At 50.0% G+C, this 21,585-nt stretch overlaps 1 protein-coding gene across 4 annotated transcripts in view; it reads left to right on the forward strand.

The window, feature by feature from the left end:
• RHBDL3 (rhomboid like 3) overlaps nt 1-18,004 on the forward strand; it is a 50,793-nt gene extending 32,789 nt beyond the window's left edge. For 2 of the 4 annotated variants that reach the window (XM_043480652.1, XM_043480663.1), the window contains 3 exons: nt 2,462-2,562; nt 13,461-13,521; nt 16,940-18,004. In XM_043480652.1, coding sequence (XP_043336587.1) covers nt 2,462-2,562; nt 13,461-13,521; nt 16,940-17,211 — 434 coding nt within the window. In that variant the 3' untranslated portion in view covers nt 17,212-18,004. Of the gene's footprint in view, nt 1-2,461; nt 2,563-13,460; nt 13,522-15,553; nt 15,608-16,939 lie in introns of all 4 variants that reach the window. The other 2 variants (XM_043480642.1, XM_043480672.1) reach the window with 2 other exon arrangements.
• The last annotated feature ends 3,581 nt before the right edge of the window (nt 18,005-21,585 follow it).

Raw genomic sequence — 21,585 nt, forward strand, 5'->3', positions numbered from 1 at the left:
GCAGTCCAGTGTGACTCTTTGTGACCCCATGGACTGTAGCCCACTAGACTCCTCTGTCCATAGAATTCTCTCCCACCAGACTTCTCTGACCATGGAATTCTCTCCAGGCAGGAATACTGGAGTGGGTAGCTATTCCCTTCTCCACGGGATCTTCCTGACCCAGGGATCAAACCCAGGCCTCCTGCATTGTAGGCAGACTCTTTACCATCTGAGACACCAGGGAAGCCCATAGTCCAGGACTAATTTGCAGTCATTTAAAGAAAGTCTTTCTGCCACAAATGGAGGGCAAGTGGGTCCAGATCATTACCTTCTAGATTCTAAAATCAATATTCAAACCCCAGACCCTGTATTTCGGCCAAGGCTTGGATTATTGTATTTCTGATCTGGAAGGAACCCTGGAGGTCCCCCCCCCCCAGTGAATGGCAAACTCTACTCCCCATGTCTCACCCCCATTCAGCCTGAGCGGCCCTCTGAGCTGTGGGATAGGGGTGTGTCATGGTTTCTTTGAAAAGAGAGTCTCACTGCTCGAACATTGGACAGCCTTAGATCTAACCTCCTCATTTCACAGATTTGAAAACTGAAGCCCAAAGAATTCAGGGGCTGTGTCCAAGGTCACACAAGTAGCCAGTCCCGCCCCCAGTCGACCGTCCTGCCACCACCCAGACTGACCTGTGGCCCTGCCCGGGGTCAGGACTCCCATCCCTGGATCGGGTGAGGGAAAGGTCAGTGCGTGGAGGCTGGACCCTGCCGCCTCCTTGCCCTGATGGATCCCACGGGGAGCCCGAAGGAGTAGAAACTGGGCCCGTCCGTAGGGACTCACGCAGAGAAAAGAGGCCAGCCCGGGAGCTTTCTCTGTCCAGACGGGAACGAGGAGCGGCTTGGGCCGCCAGCCCTGTCCAGCCCTGCAGTGCAGCCTTCTCCAGCAGCCCCAGCCCGGAGCGTGGGAATTCTTTGTCATGCAGATCTCTGCCTGCCTGCGGGCCACCCTGGGATTTTTTTTTTTTACCCTCCTGTTATATAGGGTTGACCCTGTGGCTCAGCAGTTAAAAAAAAAAAAAAGTTATCTGACAATAGATCAATACCTAATTAAAGCCGAAGGGCAAGCATGAAAGGGGAGAGGAAAGATTTATAGTTGCCCTGGGAAGGGAGAAGGACTCTGGTGTTCTTAGCTCATGACAGTTTGTGTTTTCCTTGAGAGATGACATCCCCCTGGAGACGAAGACTCTGTTGTGGGGAATCTCTTCTTGGTAGGATCTCAGTGAGCCCGGAGCCTTGAGAGCAATCTGGGGTGGGGATGGCAAGCGATGAGGGGAGTAAGCAGATGACATTGCTGCTACCTCTCCAGGCCCAGGGTGTCAGGTACCCTGGTTCCTAGGTGGGCCCTAGCCTCTTCCCTTAGGAGCTGACCCTCCACCCCCATAGGGCCTGCAAAACTTGGCCTTCTGCCTCACCCTCCTCTCTCCACCCAGGCAGCGACTAATTGGCTCAGGAGCCTGCGGGCATTTTCCAGTGGTGATTTCTGCACACTCACCCCGCCAGCCACCTCTCATCCTCTGAGCCCTGGGTTCTAACTCCCAGTTATTTTTAGTCTCCTGTGTCCTTCCCTGGAAGCCAAGGCATTGATCACACTTAAATGAGACCAGAACAATGCATTGCCCATCTCCTCTCTGCCCAGCTTCCCTCCCAGGACCAAAGTTTCTCATCCTCCAGACCAAGAGTCTGTACCGTTCCTTTCCCCCAGGGGGTATGACATCATCTTTCTCTCTTCCCCGGGACTTCTCAAGGACATTTTTCCTAAAAAGATGCCCAGCTCTAGAGGTCCTGTTGGCCTGTTGTAGTTTCACTCCGTTGGAGGTGATGCACGGCAGGTTTCTGGGTGCTATTGAGAAAGAAGGGTAGAGGGTGGAGATTGACAGTTTCGGCAGTGTCTGCTGGAGAGGCCAAGAGTACATGGGTTTTGTGTCAGGCAGACCTGGACTCATGTCCTGGCTCCAGCCATTCCTGCCAGATGACTGAGGCCTCAGCCTCCTGGTCTCTGCAATGAGGCTGTTAGCACCTGCCTCAGCGAGTGGGCACAGAATGTTTGGCAGGTGTCTGACACATAGCGCCCCCTAACGGTGGCAGTTTCTGCAAAACTGCTGTGGTTTTCTCATTGCTCAGAACCCTGAGATAGCCAGGTTGCCAGGCAGATGATCTGGGTTGGAGCTCTACTGTGGACAAGTCACTTCTCTCCTTGAGACTTTGCTTCCCAGTTGTAAAAGGAAAAGTTTGAACCAAACGGTCCTTTCGGTCGTAGATGAATTTTTCAGGAAGCTCCAGGGTGATGTGGGATCCCAGGAGGAAGAGAGGGAGCTTTCGCTCTGAAGTCTCAGCCCTGAGGCTGCAGCATCCCAGCGCCTGAGACTGGGGGTGGGGAGCAACTCCAGCGTCCTTGAGTTCTCCGTCTCTCTCTCTGCCCCAGGGTCCTTGGCAGTGTCTGTGGCCGACATGACCGCGCCGGTGGTGGGCTCCTCTGGAGGGGTGTATGCGCTCGTCTCTGCCCATCTGGCCAACATCGTCATGGTGAGCACCCCCGTCCCCGAAGTCCTTTCTTGGCCCACCCTACCCCCTCCCCGCCGTCCCTGGGCCTGGATGTTAATCTACCAGAGTTGGGTTTTATTTTTATTTTTTTTACTTTTTATTATTTTTTTTTTTCAGAGTTGGGTTTTAGATTCTCTTCCATGCTCCAGCCTGGGCTCAGCAAGCCCCAGCTGGCCTTGGCCAGTAGCCAAATTGAAGGACACTTCCTCACCCTCTGCTGGGCCACTTCCAGTGGGTCCTTTCCATATATGATTTCAATTTTCTCTAGCCTGGCTTTGCCCGGCTGCCTATTCCAACTCTTTGCTACTTAGTGGCTTTAAAAAGTTAAAATTCTGGACCACTAGCACCCATTAAAATTGTGATTCGTTGTTTCTCATAGTTTGGTAAAAGTAAAGGGCCTTAGGGGCTTCCCTGGTGGCTCAGTGGGTAAAGAATCTGCCTGCCAATGCAGGCGACACAGGTTTGATCCCTGATCTGGGAAGATCCCACATGCCACGGAGCAACTAAGGCCACGTGCCACAACTGCTGAGCCTGTGCTCCAGGGCCCGGGAGCCCCAACTGCTGAGCCCACGTGCCGCAGCTACTGAAGCCTTCATACCCTGCTGCTAAGTCGCTTCAGTCGTGTCCGACTCTGTGCGACCCCACAGACGGCAGCCCACCAGGCTCCCCCGTCCCTGGGATTCTCCAGGCAAGAACCCTGGAGTGGGTTGCCATTTCCTTCTCCAATGCATGAAAGTGAAAAGTGAAAGTGAAGTCTCTCAGTCGTGTCCGACTCCTAGCGACTCCATGGACAGCAGCCTACCAGGCTCCTCCATCCATGGGATTTTCCAGGCAAGAGGACTGGAGTGGGGTGCCATTGCCTTCTCGGCTTCATGCCCTAGAGCCCCTGCTCTGCAGCAAGAGGAGCCCCCGCAATGAGAAGCCTCCACACCCCAACTACAGAGGAGCCTGTGCTCACCACAGCTAGAGAAAAGCCCTTGTAGCAATGAAGACCCAGCACAGCCAAAAATAAATAAGATTATTAAAAAAGAAGTAAAGGGACCTTAGAGATGATCTCATCAAAATTCTCAAATAGGAAAGAAGGCCCTGACAGGTTAAATGAGTTGTCCAAAGTCGCAATCAAGTTGGTGGCAAAATGGGGTCTCCTGGCAACCATTTAAGTGTCGCTGTCCTCCACCAGCCCGTCACGGCGTCTGGACACTGTCATCCCGTTTCTCACGCTCTTCCTCGGCTTTTCCTGAAAGGCACTCTCATGAACCAGCTAACAGCAGGGGCTGTTCTTCAGCTTAGATCTGAGTGGCAGCTACCTACTTCCTGAAGAGTGACCTTGAGCAGATGACTTCAGTGCCTCAGTTTCTCCATCTGTGAAATGGGATGGGGTGGGGGCCAATGAGATACAGTGAAAATAACCACTTGGTGTAAGTGTTATCTTCATTCCTGACTCCTCACAGAAGAGGCTGGGGTGGACTCAGAGTAGAGACAGGACTTTCAAGGCAAGAAATTGAAAGCCATCTGATAGTCTTAGAGGAGGCCAAGGAAGACAGCTTCCTTGTTTTGGAAGCAGTCTGAAGTTTGGAGGCTGAAAGAGGAGTTGTTGGCAGTGCTCGGTTCACTCTGCCTGGTGCCCCCCGCAGAGGCATAGCCCAGGTCTTACCCATCTTTTCCCCAGTGCCTGGAATAGGGCTGGATGCGTGGCAGAGGGTACCCACTGAATCTGGGGGCACGAAGGAAGGAAGAACCTGGGGGAGGGGAGCAGGGACCGTGTCCAGGAAAGGAATGGCTTCTCTTTGGGATCCTCTTGTTCCCACCTCCCTCCCCCATCACTGTCTTCACCCACGTGGCAGATATTCAGATGCTCAGTTACAAGAGTTCATAGAGTTCCTAAATTCCCCCATGTCTTATTTATTTTGCCCGCGCTGCCAGGCATGTGGGATCTTGGTTCCCGGACCAGGAATCAAATCCGTGCCGCCTGCAACGGAGTCTTAACCACTTGACCACCGGGAACTCTCCTCCATTTCTTCATCATTGCTACTGTCAGCTGTCCTGCTCCTCAACACCATTCTCTCTATTTGCACCAAAGTCCCATTTGTACCCTGAGAGAGAAAGAACTGCTGCAGAGGCTGGAAAGGCCATGTGAGGGTGTGTGTGGGGCGGGGGGGTTGGGGGCGGTAAGTGTGTTTACACACAGGGTGCGTGCCTCTGTCTGCTGAGCACCTGGGAGCCCAGGGCCGCCTCACATGGCCCTTTAAATGGGTCATTCTGTATCAGTGCCACCGCTTTCCCCAGACACAGCTTTTCCTCTGAATTCTGCTTCCGCCACTCCTCCCCTCCCCCTGCCCCAATTCCTTTCTGCAGGGGGAGGAAATGCCACCCTCCCCCTGCTCTCCCCCACAAGATGCGTCTGTGTGGAAGGACATGCACCAGCCCGACTGAGGAAGAGGCAAGCAGGACTTCAAAACGATGCCCTGTTTCCGCCCCTCGCCACCACCTGGGAAGTAGCTCTGGTGTTCCCAGAAGTTCCCATGGTGAGGGCAGACCCAGGGCCCGGGGTGGGGCTTGGGGGTGAGGAGGGGGTGTTTGAGAGCAGTTTTCTACCAGTTTGTAGTTTTTTCTGCAAGTAGCCCGCGGTGGTGCCGCTGAGCTGTCCCATCTGAGAGCCCAGCGCTCTTCCAGAAGGACATGGCTTTCTCTGGCCAACAGGGAGCTTTGGGGTCCCCTGGAGCGTGACATTTGGTAACCCTCCTTTAAAAAGCTGTGTGCTGCTTATTGGACAGTGAAGAATGCTCATTTCACTCACTTCCTTCTTAGAAAGGTCAGTTTCTTTTCACCGAGAGGCTACCTTTACCCAAACTAGCTCAGTGCCCAGCAATTCGGAGATGCATTAGGACAAGCCAAGTGAAATTGGTATTTCTGTGGGTCAGAAGCATTTCAGCCTTGGCAGTTTCATGTGGTTCTGCCTAATAGATGACGGATTTTTTTTCTCCCCAGAATGTTAGCTAAACCTAAGAGGAGAGTTCTTTTTTTTTTCTTTATTTGTATTTTATATTGGTGCTTTCAAACTGTGGTGTTGGAGAAGACTCTTGAGAGTCCCTTGGACTGCAGGGAGATCAAACCAGTCGATCATAAGGGAAGTCAACCCTGAATATTCATTGGAAAGACTGATGCTGAAGCTGAAGCTCTGATACTTTGGCCACCTGATGCAAAGAGCCAACTCCTTGGGAAAGACCCTGATGCTGGGAAAGATAGAAGGCAGGAGGAGAAGGAGACGACAGAGGTTGAGATGGTAGGATGGCATCACTGACTCAGTGGACATGAGTTTGAGCAAGCTCTGGGAGATGGTGAAGGATAGTGAAACCTGGCATGCTGCAGTTCACGGGGTCACAGAGTTGGATGTACCTGAGTAACTCAATAACAAATAGTTGATTTACAGTGTTGTATTAGTTTCAGATGTACAACAAAGTGATTTACTTCTACATATACATGTGTCTATTCTTCTTCCGTTCTTTCCCCATCTAGGTCATTACAGAGGATTGAGTAGAGTTCCCTGGGCTGCACACTGGGTCCTTGCTGATTATTTTGTGTAGAGTAGTGTATATATGTTTAGGGGGCTTCCCAGGTGGCACTAGGGGTAAAGAATCCACCTGCCAATGCAGGAGACTCAAGAGACACGGGTTTGATCCCTGGGTCAGGAAGATCCCCTGTAGTAGGAAATGGCAACCTGCTCCAGTAATCTTGCCTGAAGAGTCCCATGGACAGAGGAGCCTGGCGGACTTCAGTCAATGAGGCTGCAGAGTCAGGACGACTGAGTGACTGAGCACATTTATTTAGACTGTTGATCTTTAATTCCAAAGTGAAGATTTGGTCTGTGTATATATAGCCAATAAAGCACCTCATTGGAGCAGAGGGAGAAAGAGCGTGCACCTGTCAGGAAATGTGGATTTGAGGTCTGGTATTACCATATATTATGCTGTGAGTTCCTTAACTCCTTCAGGATTCTGTCCTCTCATCTGTAATCCTTTCTTCACAAAGTAGTTGTGAGAAAGACATGAAAAAAATGCATGTGAAAATGTCATTTATGTGGCAGATTACCATACTGGGAGATCCTGTAGGTATATGTGTGTTTATATTAGTTAATTAGTTCAGTCGCTCAGTCGTGTCCGACTCTTTGCGACCCCATGGACAGCAGCATGCCAGGCCTCCCTGTCCATCACCAGCTCCCGGAGTTTACCCAAACTCATGTCCATTGAGTCAGTGATACCATCCAACCATCTCATCCTCTGTCCTCCCCTTCTCCTCCTGCCCTCAATCTTTCCCAGCATCAGGGTGTTTTCCAATGAGTCAACTCTTTGCATCAGGTGGCCAAAGTATTGGAGTTTCAGCTTCAGTATCAGTCCTTCCAATGAACACCCAGGACTGATCTCCTTCAGGATGGACTGGTTGGATCTCCTTGCAGTGCAAGGGACTCTCAAGAGTCTTCTCCAACACCACAGTTCAAAAGTGTTTATATATATATATATTTTTTTCTTTTTAACAATTTGTTCCTTTATTCAGCCTAAAACTTTTTATAAAGGTAAAAAATAATTTTAACAATGAATATCATCATCATTTTATTTGAGCTCTTTTGATTTAGATTTTATTTATTATTTTTTCTTTATTTTTTAATTGAAGGATAATTACTTTACAATACGGTGTTAATTTCTGCCATACATCATCATGAATCATCCATAGGTATACAGATGTCCCCTCCCTCTTGAACCTCCCTCCCCGCTGCCACCCCCGACTCCTCTAGGTTGTCACAGAGCCCTGGTTTGAGTTCCCCGAGTCTGTCTTACATACGGTAGTGTGTGTTCCCGTGCTGCGCTCTCGGTTCGCCCCATCCCCGCCCCGGTGTCTGTAAGTCTGTCCTCTGTGTCTGCGTCCCCATGGCCGCCCTGCAGACGGGCTCATCAGGGCCCTCTCTCTGGATCCTCTGTGTGTGCTCTGCTGAGCCGCTCGGTCCTGTCCAACTCTGGCGACACCATGGACTGTAGCCCGCCAGGCGCCTCGGTCCGTGGGATTCTCCAGGCAAGAACACTGGAGTGGGTTGCCCGTTTCCGCTTCTAGGGAATATTTCCCACCCAGGAATTGAACCCGGGTCTCCTGCATTGCAGACAGATTCTTTACCGACTGAGCTAGGTTCTATGTATATGCGTTAATATGAGATATTTGTTTTTCTCTTTCTGACTTATTTTACTCTGCATAATAGGCTCTAGGTTCATCCACTCATTAGCACTGACTGCAATGTGTTCCTTTTTATGGGTGAGTAATATTCCATTGTGTATATGTGTACCACAGCTTCTTTATGCATTCATCTGTCAGTGGACATCTAGCTTGCTTCCATGTCCTAGCTGTTGTAAATAGCACTTCAGTGAACATCAGGGTAACATGTCTTTTTCAGTTACGGTTTTCTCAGGGTATATGCCCAGGAGTGGGATTGTTGAGTCATGTGGTAGTTTCATTCCTGTATGTATATTTTATAATATTCTTTAATTATAAATTCCACCGGATATCTGCACAGGGAGTAATCTGAAAATGTGTACTTTATGCTTCAGATACATAGCAGAAAAATGTCGAACCCTTCTGTTCTCAGGACTGTACTTAAGTGAGAGATTCTGCCTGAAATGAAAGCGTGACCTATTTTTCATAAAAAAAAAAAAAAAAAAGCAAGCACTTTGAGTTTCAAAAAGCTTGTTTACATCAAGGGATTAAATCTAGAAAACATTTCAACAAATGATCTGGATGGCATTAAAGACCTGCAATCAGGACTTCTTATTTGAAATTCTAGAAGTATAAAGACACACATAATTGAATAATTTATTAATTGCTTTTTGCTGCAGCCCATAGAGCAGAGTTTCATTTTTAAATATACAAGATATTTTCTTATACTTTGCCCCATTCAATAGATGTTTTTCTAAAACGTTTTGAGATCTAAATTTTCACAAATTGAACTGTACTGTCAAAGCACAGAAAAGATTGTTATCTGAAAGTCAAAGAAGGTTGCTGTGTTACAAGGCTCCGTTTATTAAGTAAAAAGCCTGCTGTAGGATTTTTACTTAATGACATCTAATTTTATCTGTGTCATGCTTTCTTGTTTCCTGTGTTGGGTTTTCGTGAAGTGATTTGACAAGAAGTTGTTTCCACTGGGGGTATGTAAAGCAGTCTGGGAACAGAACCTCCCGCCTGGGTTTCAGCCTGTGAGCTCTTAGCTGGTTGGATGAGCAAGACGCCGAGGGGACGGGTTACTGCCTTGTTTGCTGTTGGTGAGTTACCATCTCACCCTGCAAGGCTCTGGGAGAGAATGAAATTAAAGGACCTGAAAAAAGTTTATATTCTCCAGGGGCCTGCAGGCTTTTCAACATTTATAGCAGCAGCAGTGCTGGCTCTGTGTGAGGGTTTTTTTCCCTTCTGTTGTCTCACTGTGCTTATTTTATTGGAGGGAATAATGGGGAGGGGGGTGGGAGATGAGGCAGCTGGTGCAAAGGAGTGACTTTCTAGTTTAACCCCTCAGCTGCTGGGAGGCTGGTCACTCACTGACTGTTCACTCAGCCTTGGGGGCAGCTGGGGGCAGCCGGCAGGGACAGACAGCACAGACAGACAGAACATGACCTTGCCTCGGAAGTGTGGGCAGACAGAGCCCTGGACTGGGAACCCTGTCAAGCTCGACCTTAACTCATGGTGACCTTGCCCTAGCCCTCCTTGACCCTCAAGTGCAGATGAGAGGGTGTGACTGGATCAGCTTGGCAGACGCTAGTATCTTCCAGGGCCAGGCAGGTGTGGTGGATGAAGCTGGTCGGCGGCGGGGGTTGGGGGGTGGGTGTTGGGGTTGGGGTTGGGGCAGGGCATCCATGTGGGAAAACTGGAGTTCCCTGGCTTCATCCAAGGTCCTTGAGATTCTGCAGGATTTTTTTTTTTTCTTTAAAGATTTTTTTGAAACTTTTTATACAATTTTTGCAGTTAATTCATTTATTTTGTTTGGGGCTGTACTGGGTCTTGGTTGCTGCACATAGGCTTTCTCTAGTTGCGGTGCGCGGGCTTCTCATGTGGTGGCTTCTCTTACTGTGGATCTCGGGCTCTGGGTGCACGGGCTTCAGTAGTTACGGCACACGGGCTCAGTCATCCCTTTCCATGTGGGATCGTCCTAACCCAGGGATCGAACTCATGTCCACTGCATTGGCAGGAGAGTTCTAACCCCTGGCTTCCCAGGTAGCGCATTGGTAAAGAATCTGCCTGCCAGTGCCGGAGATGCAGGTTCAATCCCTGGGTCGGGAAGATCCCCTGGAGGAGGATCCTGGAGTCAGATGGACTCACTGCCTGCGGGAGTGGCAACCCACTCCAGTGTTCTTGCCTGGAGAATCCCATGGACGGAGGAGCCTGGTGGGTGAACGTCCATGGAGTTGCAAAGAGTCAGACTTGACTGAGCACACAGACATGACTTGCACACTTCTTAACCACTGGGAAGTCCATTTTTGTACAATTTTAAAAGGTTACTTTCCATTTACAGTTATTACAAAATATTGCCTATATTGCTTGTGTTAAACAAAGCATCCCTGAGCCTATCTTACCCCAGTAGTTTGTACCTTCCACTCTCCTGCCCCAATCTTGCCCCTCCCACTGGTTACCACTAGTTTGTTTTCTATATCTGTGAGTCTACTTTTATGTTCTATTCACTAGTCTGTTATATTTTTTAGATTCCACGTGTAAATGATATACAGTATTGGTCTTTCTCTGACTTATTTCACTTAGCAGAGATTCCGAAGTTTTAAAACCGTTCTGCAAGGCAAACTCACTATCTTTGCCTCAGGTCTAGATACTGTCAGACATTTAGATAGATGACTCTAACTGTGTTCCAGTCTGTGTTCTTTACACATATTAATTCATCTCACCTTCACTACAAACCATGAGGTGGGCAATGAGATACGTACTGATACCTCAAATTTATAAGCAAGGACCCTGGAAAAAAGGAATTCTGAGTCATCCCAGTGGTGATCTTGCCAGACCAAAAATACAGACGGTACTTTTTAAGGTGAATCCCAGGTAGGACCCAGAGGGGTGTGAACCTCAGCTGAAGGAAAGCGTGACCAATACATTCTAAACTTACTTTCCCCATAGTATCAGTCAGAACCCACAGAGGGCTCTTATGAGTAAAAGGGATATTAGAATTGTTCCATGTCACTTTTTTTTTTAAAGTATGTTCAGTACATTCATATCATAGTGTGATACAAATCACCATCTATCTACAGAACTCTTTCCATTTTGCAGAATGAAACCTCTATACCCTTTTAACAACAACTCCCATTCCTCTCTCTCCCACCTCCTGGCAACCTTTAATCTATTTTCTATCTCTGTGAATTTGACTCCTCTGTACCTCCTGTAAGTAGAATCAAATGCTATTTGTCTTTCGGGGAGTGGATTATTTCACTTAGCAGCATAGTATCTTCAAGGTTCATTCAGGTTTGGCATGAGTCTTAACTTCTTTCATTTTGAAGGCTGAGTAATATTCTACTGTGTGGCTAGCCCACCTTCCGTTTCTCCGTTCATCTCTCCATGGACCCTTGATTTGCTTCCACTTTTTTGGCTGTTGTGAATCACACTGCTGTGAATGTGGGTGTCACTTTTAAGAGATGAATGGAGACCCATGGGTGGACATCACAGGGAGGCAAAGCCTGGCTGGACAATATCAGGGAGAATTTTTCCACGATTGTAACCCCTCCCCGGAGGTGTCCCTTTGGGAGGAGATGGCCCATCAGGTGACTCCCAAGGTCCCTCCCATCCTAAGGCTTCCTCTTGGAGAGGAGCCGAGGGGTGCCCCACCTTCAACCAACTGAGCCAGCTCGGACTGGGTTGCCAGATCCAATGGAAGGTACCAACTCCTGTTCTGGTCCTTGGCCCCCAGTGAGAGTCCCCTGCGGGCAAACCCCGGCAGGGGACAACGTCCTGCCATCTGCTTCTTAGTACAGAACATGTCGGCAAGCAGAGATCAGACTTTCCCACCTGAAGAGGGACCGTGTATCACTCACCTCATCTTTTTTTGTTTTTTTTTTGGTTGCAGCACGTGGGATCTTTTGTTGCGGCAAGTGGGATCTAGTTCCCTGACTAGGGGTCAAATGTGGGCCACCTGCATTGGGAGCTCAGAGTCTTAGCCACTAGACTACCTTGCTTTCTGTGAGGAAGGACATGCTGATCATTGAGGAATAATGGGGAAGAGGGAGGCCAGGGACAAAGAGCTGATTGTGGCAGGACTTCTGTCTTTGGGACAGCGTCCCTCCGTTCCACTTGGTCCACTGAAGCTTCCATAGACATTGCTGTCCTTGCCAGTGTTCAGGAGCCCCATCAGATTTCATGCATGGGTCCCGCTATTTCAGAGGAGTTCAAGATGTGCCCTTGAGCTGGGCCTGGGCCAGGCAGCAAAAGCAGGGGAGGTAGGTGGGGGGAAACAGAAGCCGGGGCATCCCCGCTTGCCTCCTCCCCCAAGACTGATGTTTTCCAGGGAGATTCCGGGCTCCTTTCTGCTTCTGGGTAAATGGAGTGGAGCTTTGAAAGCGCTGCAGGGGTGCCTCTCAAAGGAGCCCTGTGGCGAAGTCTTTTGTAAAGTGAACAGTCCTTTTGTAAGGTGAATAATTGTGCTCTGATTATCTGCTTTGGAGGTTCAGAGTGTTCAGAGATTCTCAGGGGAAAGAGGGATTTGTCTGAAGGCCATCTGGCCCACCCCATTTCCAATGCTTGATTCTCTCGAGCACCCTCTCTGAGAGATGCGAAGCCCCCATGTGGACCCCTCTGTGATGGGAAACTCACCACCCCATGGATCATTCCGTCTTTGGACAGCTCAGCTGATTAGAAATGGAAGCTTATCCTGAGCTTAAAAAGAAAAGTCTCTCTCTGAAGTTTTATCCGTGTCTCTGCTTACAGGTTGCACTAAATATGCCCTTTGCTTGTGTTGACTCACTTGATAGCTGACCTCAGTGAACTTGACCTCCCCCAAGTCCCCTCTTCATTTGTTTCTCAGGTGCAGGAGTTTGAGTTCTCCTATCATCCTGATGGTTCTGTTTTGACTTGGCTTGCTTTGCTGGCCTGCATCGCTTTGTAACCACGAGACCTAGCAGCTGGGACAACATTCAGATATCTGTCTGTGTCGTGGAGACAGGGACTTGCGTCTCCCAGGATCTAGATTCTCTTCCTATGTTGGTACAGCTCCAGAGTTTTTATGACAGTAACCAACCTACCAACCCCTAAAATCTCAAAGCCATGCTGCTGTGATCTGGGACTATGCCACCACCACCTCATTCAGGATTTAATAGAGATGATTTCTTTTTAAACTCCATCTTTATTTTTATTATACTCCAACTCTTTTAGCATTTCCTCTGTTTACAAATTTTCTTTTTTTAAAAATTTTAAAACTATTTATTTTTACATTTATTTGTTTGACTGTGCCAGGCCTTAGTTGCAGCATACAGGATCTTTAGTTGTGGCATGCAAACTCTTAGTTGTACCATGCAGGATCTAGTTCCCTCACCAGGGGGTGAACACTGGTCCCCTGCATTGAGAGCATGGAGTCTTAACCACTGGGCCACCAGGAAAACCCCATGAAATAAAACCCCATAAAAATAAAAAATTTATTTTTAAATTTAATTTTGGCCTCACTCTACAGCTTGTGGGATCTTAGTTTCTCGATCAGGAATCAAACCTGAGCCCTTGGCTGTGAAAGTACAGAATTCTAACCACTGAACCACCAGGGAATTCCCGGAGATGACTCTTTTAAATGTCAGCTTTTCCTAGGCTGGCTACTTCTGCAGAGAAGTGGTCTGATCTGGAACTAATGAAACTCTCTCTTTTTTTGTCCCTAGAACTGGTCAGGCATGAAGTGTCAATTCAAGCTGCTGCGGATGGCTGTGGCCTTGATCTGTAGTAAGTTCTAAGGGCTGGCTGGGGGAGGGGGGGCCCTGTACCAGTCCTGGGGGATATAGAGATGGCACAGTCCCTGCTCTTTAGGGCCTTGTGGTCAAAAAGAGAAGGGAGACATGTCCACAATGTGCACAGAAGTGGGGGTTACAGGAGGGTGCTGCTCCCTGGCCTTCTACTTTTCACAGACATAGACTGTGCAGAGAGGAAAGTCCACGTGGGATAAGTCTCCAGCTCAACGGTCAGATCAAGAAAAATAACCTTTTTTGGTCTTTTATTCCTTTTGGTTTAAAAAAATTTCTGGTTTCAATGTTTTTATTTAAAAACGTTTTTCCTTCCAGTTTTATTGAGATAAGATTGACACATGGCCCTGCATGAGTTTTAGGTGTACAGCCTGATGATTTGACTTATATGCATCATGAAATGGTTAGTACCATCAGTTTAGTGAACATCCATCATCTCGTATAGATGCAGAATTAAAGAAATTGAAAAAAAAATTTTTTTTTCCTTGTGAGAAAAGTAATTTCTTAACCTTTTGGGTCACAGAGTCAATCCTTTGCGATCTCCTATTGGAAACTCAGGATTACTTTTCAGAAAAAGGCACATATGAGCAAGCTCACATGGGCATGTGCACACACACACACACCTACACACACTCTAAAACTTGCCGTTAGGCAGGTTCACAAGCTATAGCTAATCCACGAACCCTTGTGAACAGGTGTGATGAGGGCCTTGGTTGAGAGAAGTCAGTCTACCTGCAAAGGGCATTTTGAGTGTGAAAAACAAGGCAGGTATTCACCAGGTAGACAGGATGCAAGAGGCCACTTCAGCAGAAACAAAGGTGCAGAAGAGTGAAGGGTAATGGCTGGCAAGTTGGTTAACAAAACTGGCCCATGAGGTTTAGGACTGTGTGTGATTGTGTAAGAGATCACTGTAGTCAGACCATGGAGTGATTTAAATGCAAAGAGAAAGATTGGGCTTCATCCCCAGATGCTCTAGGAGGCCAGTGGGGGGCTTTAAATGAGGGAGCTGTTGACAGTTTTGAGTTCTCAGTGACTCATCAGGATGCAGTGTGGAGGGGCAGGTGTGTGCGGGGGATGAGACCAGAGGCCAAGAGGTTCATTCTGAGGTGGAAAGAGACGAGTCTGAACAGAAGCGAGAAGAGGGCCACACAAGGTCTCATTCAGTCCCCAGAATATGGCTACGAGGAGCGGATTGTTTTTAGGCTTAAGTTACAGGCTCAGAACGTGAAGGTCCCCCCCCACAGGTGGTAGAGGCAGAATTCAGAGTGAGCCTGTGCCATCTCTAATGCGCTTCACTTTTGCCAGGCTGGGCAGGAGCTCCGGGACTGTCTCTGTCTGGGTCAGCCACTTGGTTTGTGGGGAAGAGGAAGAACTGAGCCAGAACAGATATGGAACGGATAAGGGGCCCGGGTGGGCTCCACTTAGATCCACTTCTACATCCTTTGTACCCCATGGCTTTCAGGGTCCTCTGGTCTCTGTTTCCTGGATGGGGCTGGAGGATTTCTAATCCCAGAGAGGACCTTCCAGCTCTAAAGCTCACAGAATCTTTGAATCAGGGCCTAGGAGGGGCGGGGGGTGGGGTGGGGGTGGGGCTATGGGAGGCCGTGGGCTAGGAGCTGTGGGGAGCATAGCTTCCTCATCTGCTCAGACTGAATTTGCCTGTTTGTAGAAAAGGGAGCAGAGTCATGAGTCTTTCTGTTTAATAGAATACAACTTGGGGACTTCCCTGGTGGACCAGTGGTTAAGACTTCTCCTTCCAGTGCAGGGGCTGCAGGTTAGATCCCTGGTTGGGGAGCTAAGATCCTACATGTCTCCTGGCAAAAAAAAAGAAAAGAAAAGAAACAATATAAAACAGAAGCAGTATTGTAACATTCAATAAAGGCTTTTAAAAATGGTCCACATCAAAGAAAGCATTTTTTTTTTAAATAAAAGAATCTAATACAAGTGTTATAAAATCTAAAATGCTATTTTGGAACTGAGACCAATGTCCCTCCAACCTCCCTTGTGGACTGCAGGGCCTGCAAGGCAAAGGCAGGAAGCTGCCCTGGGACCTGGGGAGGCAGGAGGAGGTAAGGATGTGTGTCCCTCGCCTCTCCTTTTCCGCCATCTATTGGCCATCTCTGGGATTGCAGGGTCCAGGCCTGGAAGCTTAGGCAATTCCCCAGGGAATGAACATCCTTGGAGGTGCTGGCATCTCTGGGGTGGTTAGGGTGGAGAGAGGCATCCTGGTTAGTTAAATGGTAACCTAATAAGGTCCTTTGGGTGATAGGTAATAAAATGGCACTTATCCCTTCAAGAGAGTATTTCCCTGTTGAATTGGCCAAGCCAAGTTTGCACAAGAAGGATGGATTGGAGAGCAGGATGGGGGCGCTTTCGACTCTGTTAAGATTACATTCTAACTCTTTGTTGAGATTATTTATTTCTGTTCCTTCTTTGCCCTTCTCTCCCTTCATCGCTTCCTTTCAACCACAAAAGCACCAGTTCTGAGGGTTCTCCAGGGTTTAGTACATGAAGACACTTGGTAGACTATAAAGGGCTTGCACATACTGAGATCCTTATTAATGTCCCAGCAGTGTAGCCTGGTACACAGAGTCTGAAACTTTATATAGATGGGGAGACTGAGCCTCCAGGACTCATGACTACAGGGGTGCAGGCCCTTTGGGCTTTTGCACAGAGCTGTCTGTCCCCTTGGCCTGAAGAACTCTTCTTAAGATCTTGTCTCTCTCTTTTTTTTTTAAGACTTTTTTTCTTGATACGGAACTATTTCTAAAGTCTTTATTGAATTTGTTACAGTATTTTGTGGTTTTGAATTTTTGGCCACAAGGCCTGTGGGCTCTTAACTCCCTGCCTTGAAAGATGAAATTTTAACCACTGCACCACCAGGGAAGTTCTGGGTCTTCTCTTGATATTCAAATGTCCCTCCTTTAGGAAGCTTTGGCCTGATTCTCCAAACTAAAGACTCCCCTTCCTGAAACATAGCCTTGATTTTAAATCACCTATTTTTTCTCTTCCCATAGGGTTTCTTTTGGGCTTCCCTGATAGCTCAGTTGGTAAAACATCCGCCTGCAATGCAGGAGACCCCAGTTAGATTCCTGGGTTGGGAAGATCCCCTGGAGAAGGGAAAGGCTACCCACTCCAGTATTCTGGCCTTTTACCAGATTATGTTACGTATGTAATTATATGCTGGTTGATCACCAGACTCTGTAAGCCCTGGGAGAACAGTAGTGTGTCTGCCGTCTTCATGATTGTATTCCCAGTGTACACAGCAGACAGTGCTGGCCTGTTGGGTAGTGAAAGAATTAGTGGCTGGATGACCGGGTGGCTGGCTGGAGGGCTTGCCCTCTCGCTCGGCTCCCGCCCTGTTCCCTCCGGTGACCTGACTGTGTTTCCTCCCCTTGCAGTGAGCATGGAGTTTGGGCGGGCCGTGTGGCTGCGCTTCCACCCGTCAGCTTACCCCCCCTGCCCTCACCCGAGCTTCGTGGCGCACTTGGGTGGCGTGGCTGTGGGCATCACCCTGGGCGTGGTGGTCCTGAGGAACTACGAGCAGAGGCTGCAGGACCAGTCGCTGTGGTGGATTTTCGTGGCCATGTACACCGTCTTTGTGCTGTTCGCTGTCTTCTGGAACATCTTTGCCTACACCCTGCTGGACTTGAAGCTGCCGCCGCCCCCCTAGAGACCTGAAGGACCTTGGTCCGGGAGAGAAGGGAGAAGCAGCGTCAGCCAGGAGCAGCCGTATTCTTTTTCTCATCACCAGCTCAGTGAGGCCAGAGAGGAGAGGACAGGAGATGCTGCGCTGCTGTAACATTTGTGTTCAGATCTGAACAGGCAGTGGAGGCCTTTTTCTGAAGGCACCCACTGGAGGAATTGGATATGGCTTCTGTAGTTTTTCTAGACTGTTCTGAGGACCTCAGGCCAGGGTGAAGGCCTGGGGTGAGGTGAGAGTGGCCGTCCCCTGGGGCTGGCCGTGTCCCATGTGTTCAGGGACACAGACTGGGCGGCAGCCTTCTTCACCCGCCACCCAGAGGTACCTAAGAGGGGAAGGAAGGCCCGCGGCTGTATAGCCAGGCAGGCCCTGTCCAGCCCACAGGTCACTATGGGCCAGGACTTGTTCCCTCCAAAGCTACTGGGTATGGAGCTCTGGAGTGGAAGGGGGCCTGGTGGTGGAGGATGGTCAACTTTGGTCAGGGCTGGGGGGGAAGCCAGGATGCCCTCCCATGCCTGTTGGTGGGCACTGGGGTGTGGCCTCTCAGGCCTGGAGAGAGCAGAGGGAGATCCTATGGCTCCAGGACCCCCTTGCCCTCAGGGTACCTGTGAGAGGAGCCCGAGAGGGAGGCAGTAACTTTGTTCAGGGCTTCCCCAGTGGCTCAGATGATAAAGAATCTGCCTGCCGTGCGGGAGACCCAGGTTCGATTCCTGGGTCGGGAAGATCCCCTGGAGAAGGGAATGGCTACCCACTCCAGTATTCTTGCCTGGAGAATCCCCGTGGGCAGAGGAGCCTGGTGGGCTACAGTCCATGGGATCACAAAGAGTCCAACAGGACTGAGCGACTTTCACTTTCACTCCCCTCCTCACCACGCCCCCTACCCCCACCCCCAGCGACTGGGGGAAGGGAAGGGTATTGGCTTCGGACTTCTCCCAAGTGCTGACATCTCACACCACTGTCCGGACATCCGTCCCCTTTTGTTCAGGGTCTTTTCCTCCCCTTCCACTGCCCACAGCCCCCAGTGTGCCTGCCTTCTGCTTGCAGAGCCCATGTTCTGGTACGTGCGTACATGTATGTGTGTGTGTGCATGCGTGTGTGTGCACATGCATGGTTTGGTGGGCAGGTGCACATGTGATGGGAAAGATGATGTGAGGCCAGCTGGAGGCTGCAGGGGAAGCCTGCAGAGGGCGGGGGCTGTGGGGGAGTCTGCCTGAGAGGATGGAGGGCACAGAGACAGGAAACTCTCGCCCCCTCCTTCCCCACCCCCGTTCTTTCCCCGTGCCTCCCTGAGAATCCCTGACCAGCGGGAGATGTGCTGTGGTCAAGGGAGACCTCAGGCCCTTCCAGGGACCTTGAGGATGCTGAGGTTTCCCTCCCCTTTGCCACGTTCTGGTCTGACTCCCGCCTAGAAGAGCCTTCCTATCTGAAAAGATTCTGTTTGTCTCCCTTAGGAGGGAAGGAGCTTTGGGGGTGCAGGAAAGGCTGGAGCAGGAATGTTGGGGCCAAGTGTCCTTTTGAAGTTGGAGGGCACAGGGCCTCCAATTCAGACAGGAAGCTGCTCCTGGAGAAGAATCGGTGGGTGCTTGGGGGAATATTGTAGGTGAGGAGGGCAGCCTTCGGATGCTCAGAGCCGGGAGGGCACAAGGAGATGGTCAAATCTGCGCCCCCACCCCAAAACAAGTGGCAAAACAAGGCTGAGGCAGTGATCCCCTGCAGGAGCTGGTGCCCACCCCGAGGGGAGGGTGTGGGGAGGATGGCCTTGTCTCTTATGCTGCCCTGGGGACTCCGAACACTGACAGCCCAGGGGGCTGCGTTCCTACAGGAATGGGGCCGCCTCAAGCCTGTCAGAGCCCTTACGTATGCTAAGGTCCAGAGCCAGCCAGGCCAGGTACTGGGGGGTCTTGGGCCACTGTGATCACCCATAAATGGGCAGGGTCCTCCTACCCCGGGACACCCCTACTCACCCCTGGGCTACGCCAAGCCCTGCCCTGTCTTGGCCCAACGATAGATTGTTCTGGTCCCCACGTATGGCTCCCGAGGTCACGCTGCACTTGTGTCCACGCTGTGCTCAGGACACCCTGGGGTGATGGGCCCGGGTCTTTGGCTGAGCCGTGCCAGTCTGTCCCTGCCAGCCATCCTCCGCCCTCCTGAGAGCTAGGTGTGGCCAGAAGAGTGAGCTTCTTAGGAGAGGGGACTCTGAGCTGGAAAGGGGGCTGAGAAGACGTGGGCAAGGACGGGGGTGGGAGGGACTCCGTCGTGGGCTGCCACCCCTGCTGACCCTGAGTGATGCTGTCCCTTCTGGGAGCAACAAAGGCTGCTTGTGCCCCGCTGGGAGGCAGGGCATCACCTCCATCCTGGCACCTGGGCGCTCTGGGATGTGGTGGAGGAAGTGGAGACACTTCTGCCTTTATCTGCTGTGGTCTGGAGTGGGGGGCTTCCTCTCTCAGGCGTGGGAAGACTGTGAACAGGAAGAGTCTAGAAAGCCCGTTAGGGAGGCACCCAGTTCTTCAGGGCTTCAGATGGAAGCTTGTTACCGAGAAGGACTGCGTGAGGCAGAGGTGTGGAGTTTGCCCTGCGAGGCCTGGGAGGCGCTCAGGGTTCCTTCTCTATACCCTCTGCCGCCAGCCCCAGCTGCTGCTGGTCCACAAGCCACCTCGAAGTTCTTCCTTGTGTTCAGTGCCCACCTCTGCCGCCTCTCCCGACCACCTCATCCAAGCAGGACCACGGAGTGGTGGCAGGGGTCACTTCAGACGCCCTCCAGGTCTCCAGCCCAGGGCCAGCAGACAGCTGTCCGGTAAGAAAGGCTTACTTTTGGGGGTCTGGCTTCCTCCCTGGCAGGCCCCTCTGTTCCCACACTCCCTCCTCATCCAGTATGGCCACCTGACCGGGTGCTGAGCAGCAGAGGGTGGACTGAATCTTCAGGCTGTGGAAGCCAGTCAGCCTTTTATCCACAGGCTTCAGAGATTGAAAACTGAAGGCTCCCCAAACAGCAGCCCCGGACTCACCCCCTCCTTACATGGAAGAGCAATCACAGAAACTGGGGAAAGGAAAACAAACCTTCCAAGGAGAAATTTCATTCTAATGACACCATTCATCATTAGTTTTTTAATTAGGAAAAGCTCCCGGATGAGGCGGCTTTGCCAGCTCATAGGGTTCTCAATTTCCACGAGAACCATTCTTGCCCGGAGGATTAGTGGAGTTGGTGCTCACCAAGCCCAGACCTCCCTGCAGTGTCCAGTTTCGTTGGAAAATAATGCCGATTCCCGGGTACAGTGGAAAACCCTTTCCTGGCATCATTCATGGTCCCAGTGCTGGCCAGAAAGCTCCAAAACTCCTCTGCCTTAAAAAACTGCCCAACCCAACACCTGTCTTCCCCCCCAGGACTGGAGTAGGTGGAAACAAAACTAATCCCAAGCTGCAGTGTTTGTTTCTAAATATTTTTGTATTGTGTACATTCTGTATATTTTTGTTGTAACATATTATTTGAGCACAGATTCCATTAAAGATTTTTTTTTCTTTAAGTCATTGGTTATACAGTTATTCTCACCAGTTCCACCAGTTACCCAGGACGGGCTGGCATTGGAGCCTGTTTCATCTCGGTCTGGGTTAGGGTTGGGGAGGGAGGGAGAGTGGACCACGGTGGGGGTGGGTCTGTGATGTCTGCCCTACGGATGGGGCGTCCGTGCTCAGCACTGGTCTTCCCAGCTTGGTAGTTCTTGACCGTTCTTGAATACAGTTCTTTTGAGTGGTTGATGAAAGCTATGATTTTTCTTCCCATAAAAATGCACAGACAGACAATTCTATGTATAATTTAGAGGGAAAGGGCTGTGAGTAAGGAAACTCATCTAGGGTTTCAGGTCATGAACCTCTGTGCCAGCCGTCCTGGTGGGTGCCTGGCCTTCCCCTTCCACTCTTACACTGTACCCCGATGAGAGCTTAATATTCTATTATTATTGGATGAGTCTCCTTCAAAATATCCTAAATACTTCCTTCATTACCCCAATAGCCCAGTCTTTCGGTGTTTTTTTTTTCTTTGTTGTCATGCAGGATCTTAGTTCCCTGACTAGGGACTGAACCCATGCCTTCTGCACTGGAAGCATGGAGTCTTAACTGCTGGACCACCAGGCAAGTCCCTAGGGCTTTCTAGGGGCTGTCAGCACCCTGATCCTAAAAAAGGAATAGGAATGTCCTCAGGGTCAAAGAGCACAGACAGCTCACATACAGAAGGGGGAAATAAGAGGAGCACAAATGTTAAAGGTAGTCTGGTGCTTGGTACATTTAATAATCAAGTGGGCTTTGACTGGGTGAAGGCTGAGAAGGTGAATCATTCTCATCAGTTTCTCT

Source organism: Cervus canadensis, chromosome 1 (genome assembly GCF_019320065.1).
Source record: "Cervus canadensis isolate Bull #8, Minnesota chromosome 1, ASM1932006v1, whole genome shotgun sequence".
Taxonomy (NCBI): Eukaryota; Metazoa; Chordata; class Mammalia; order Artiodactyla; family Cervidae; genus Cervus; species Cervus canadensis.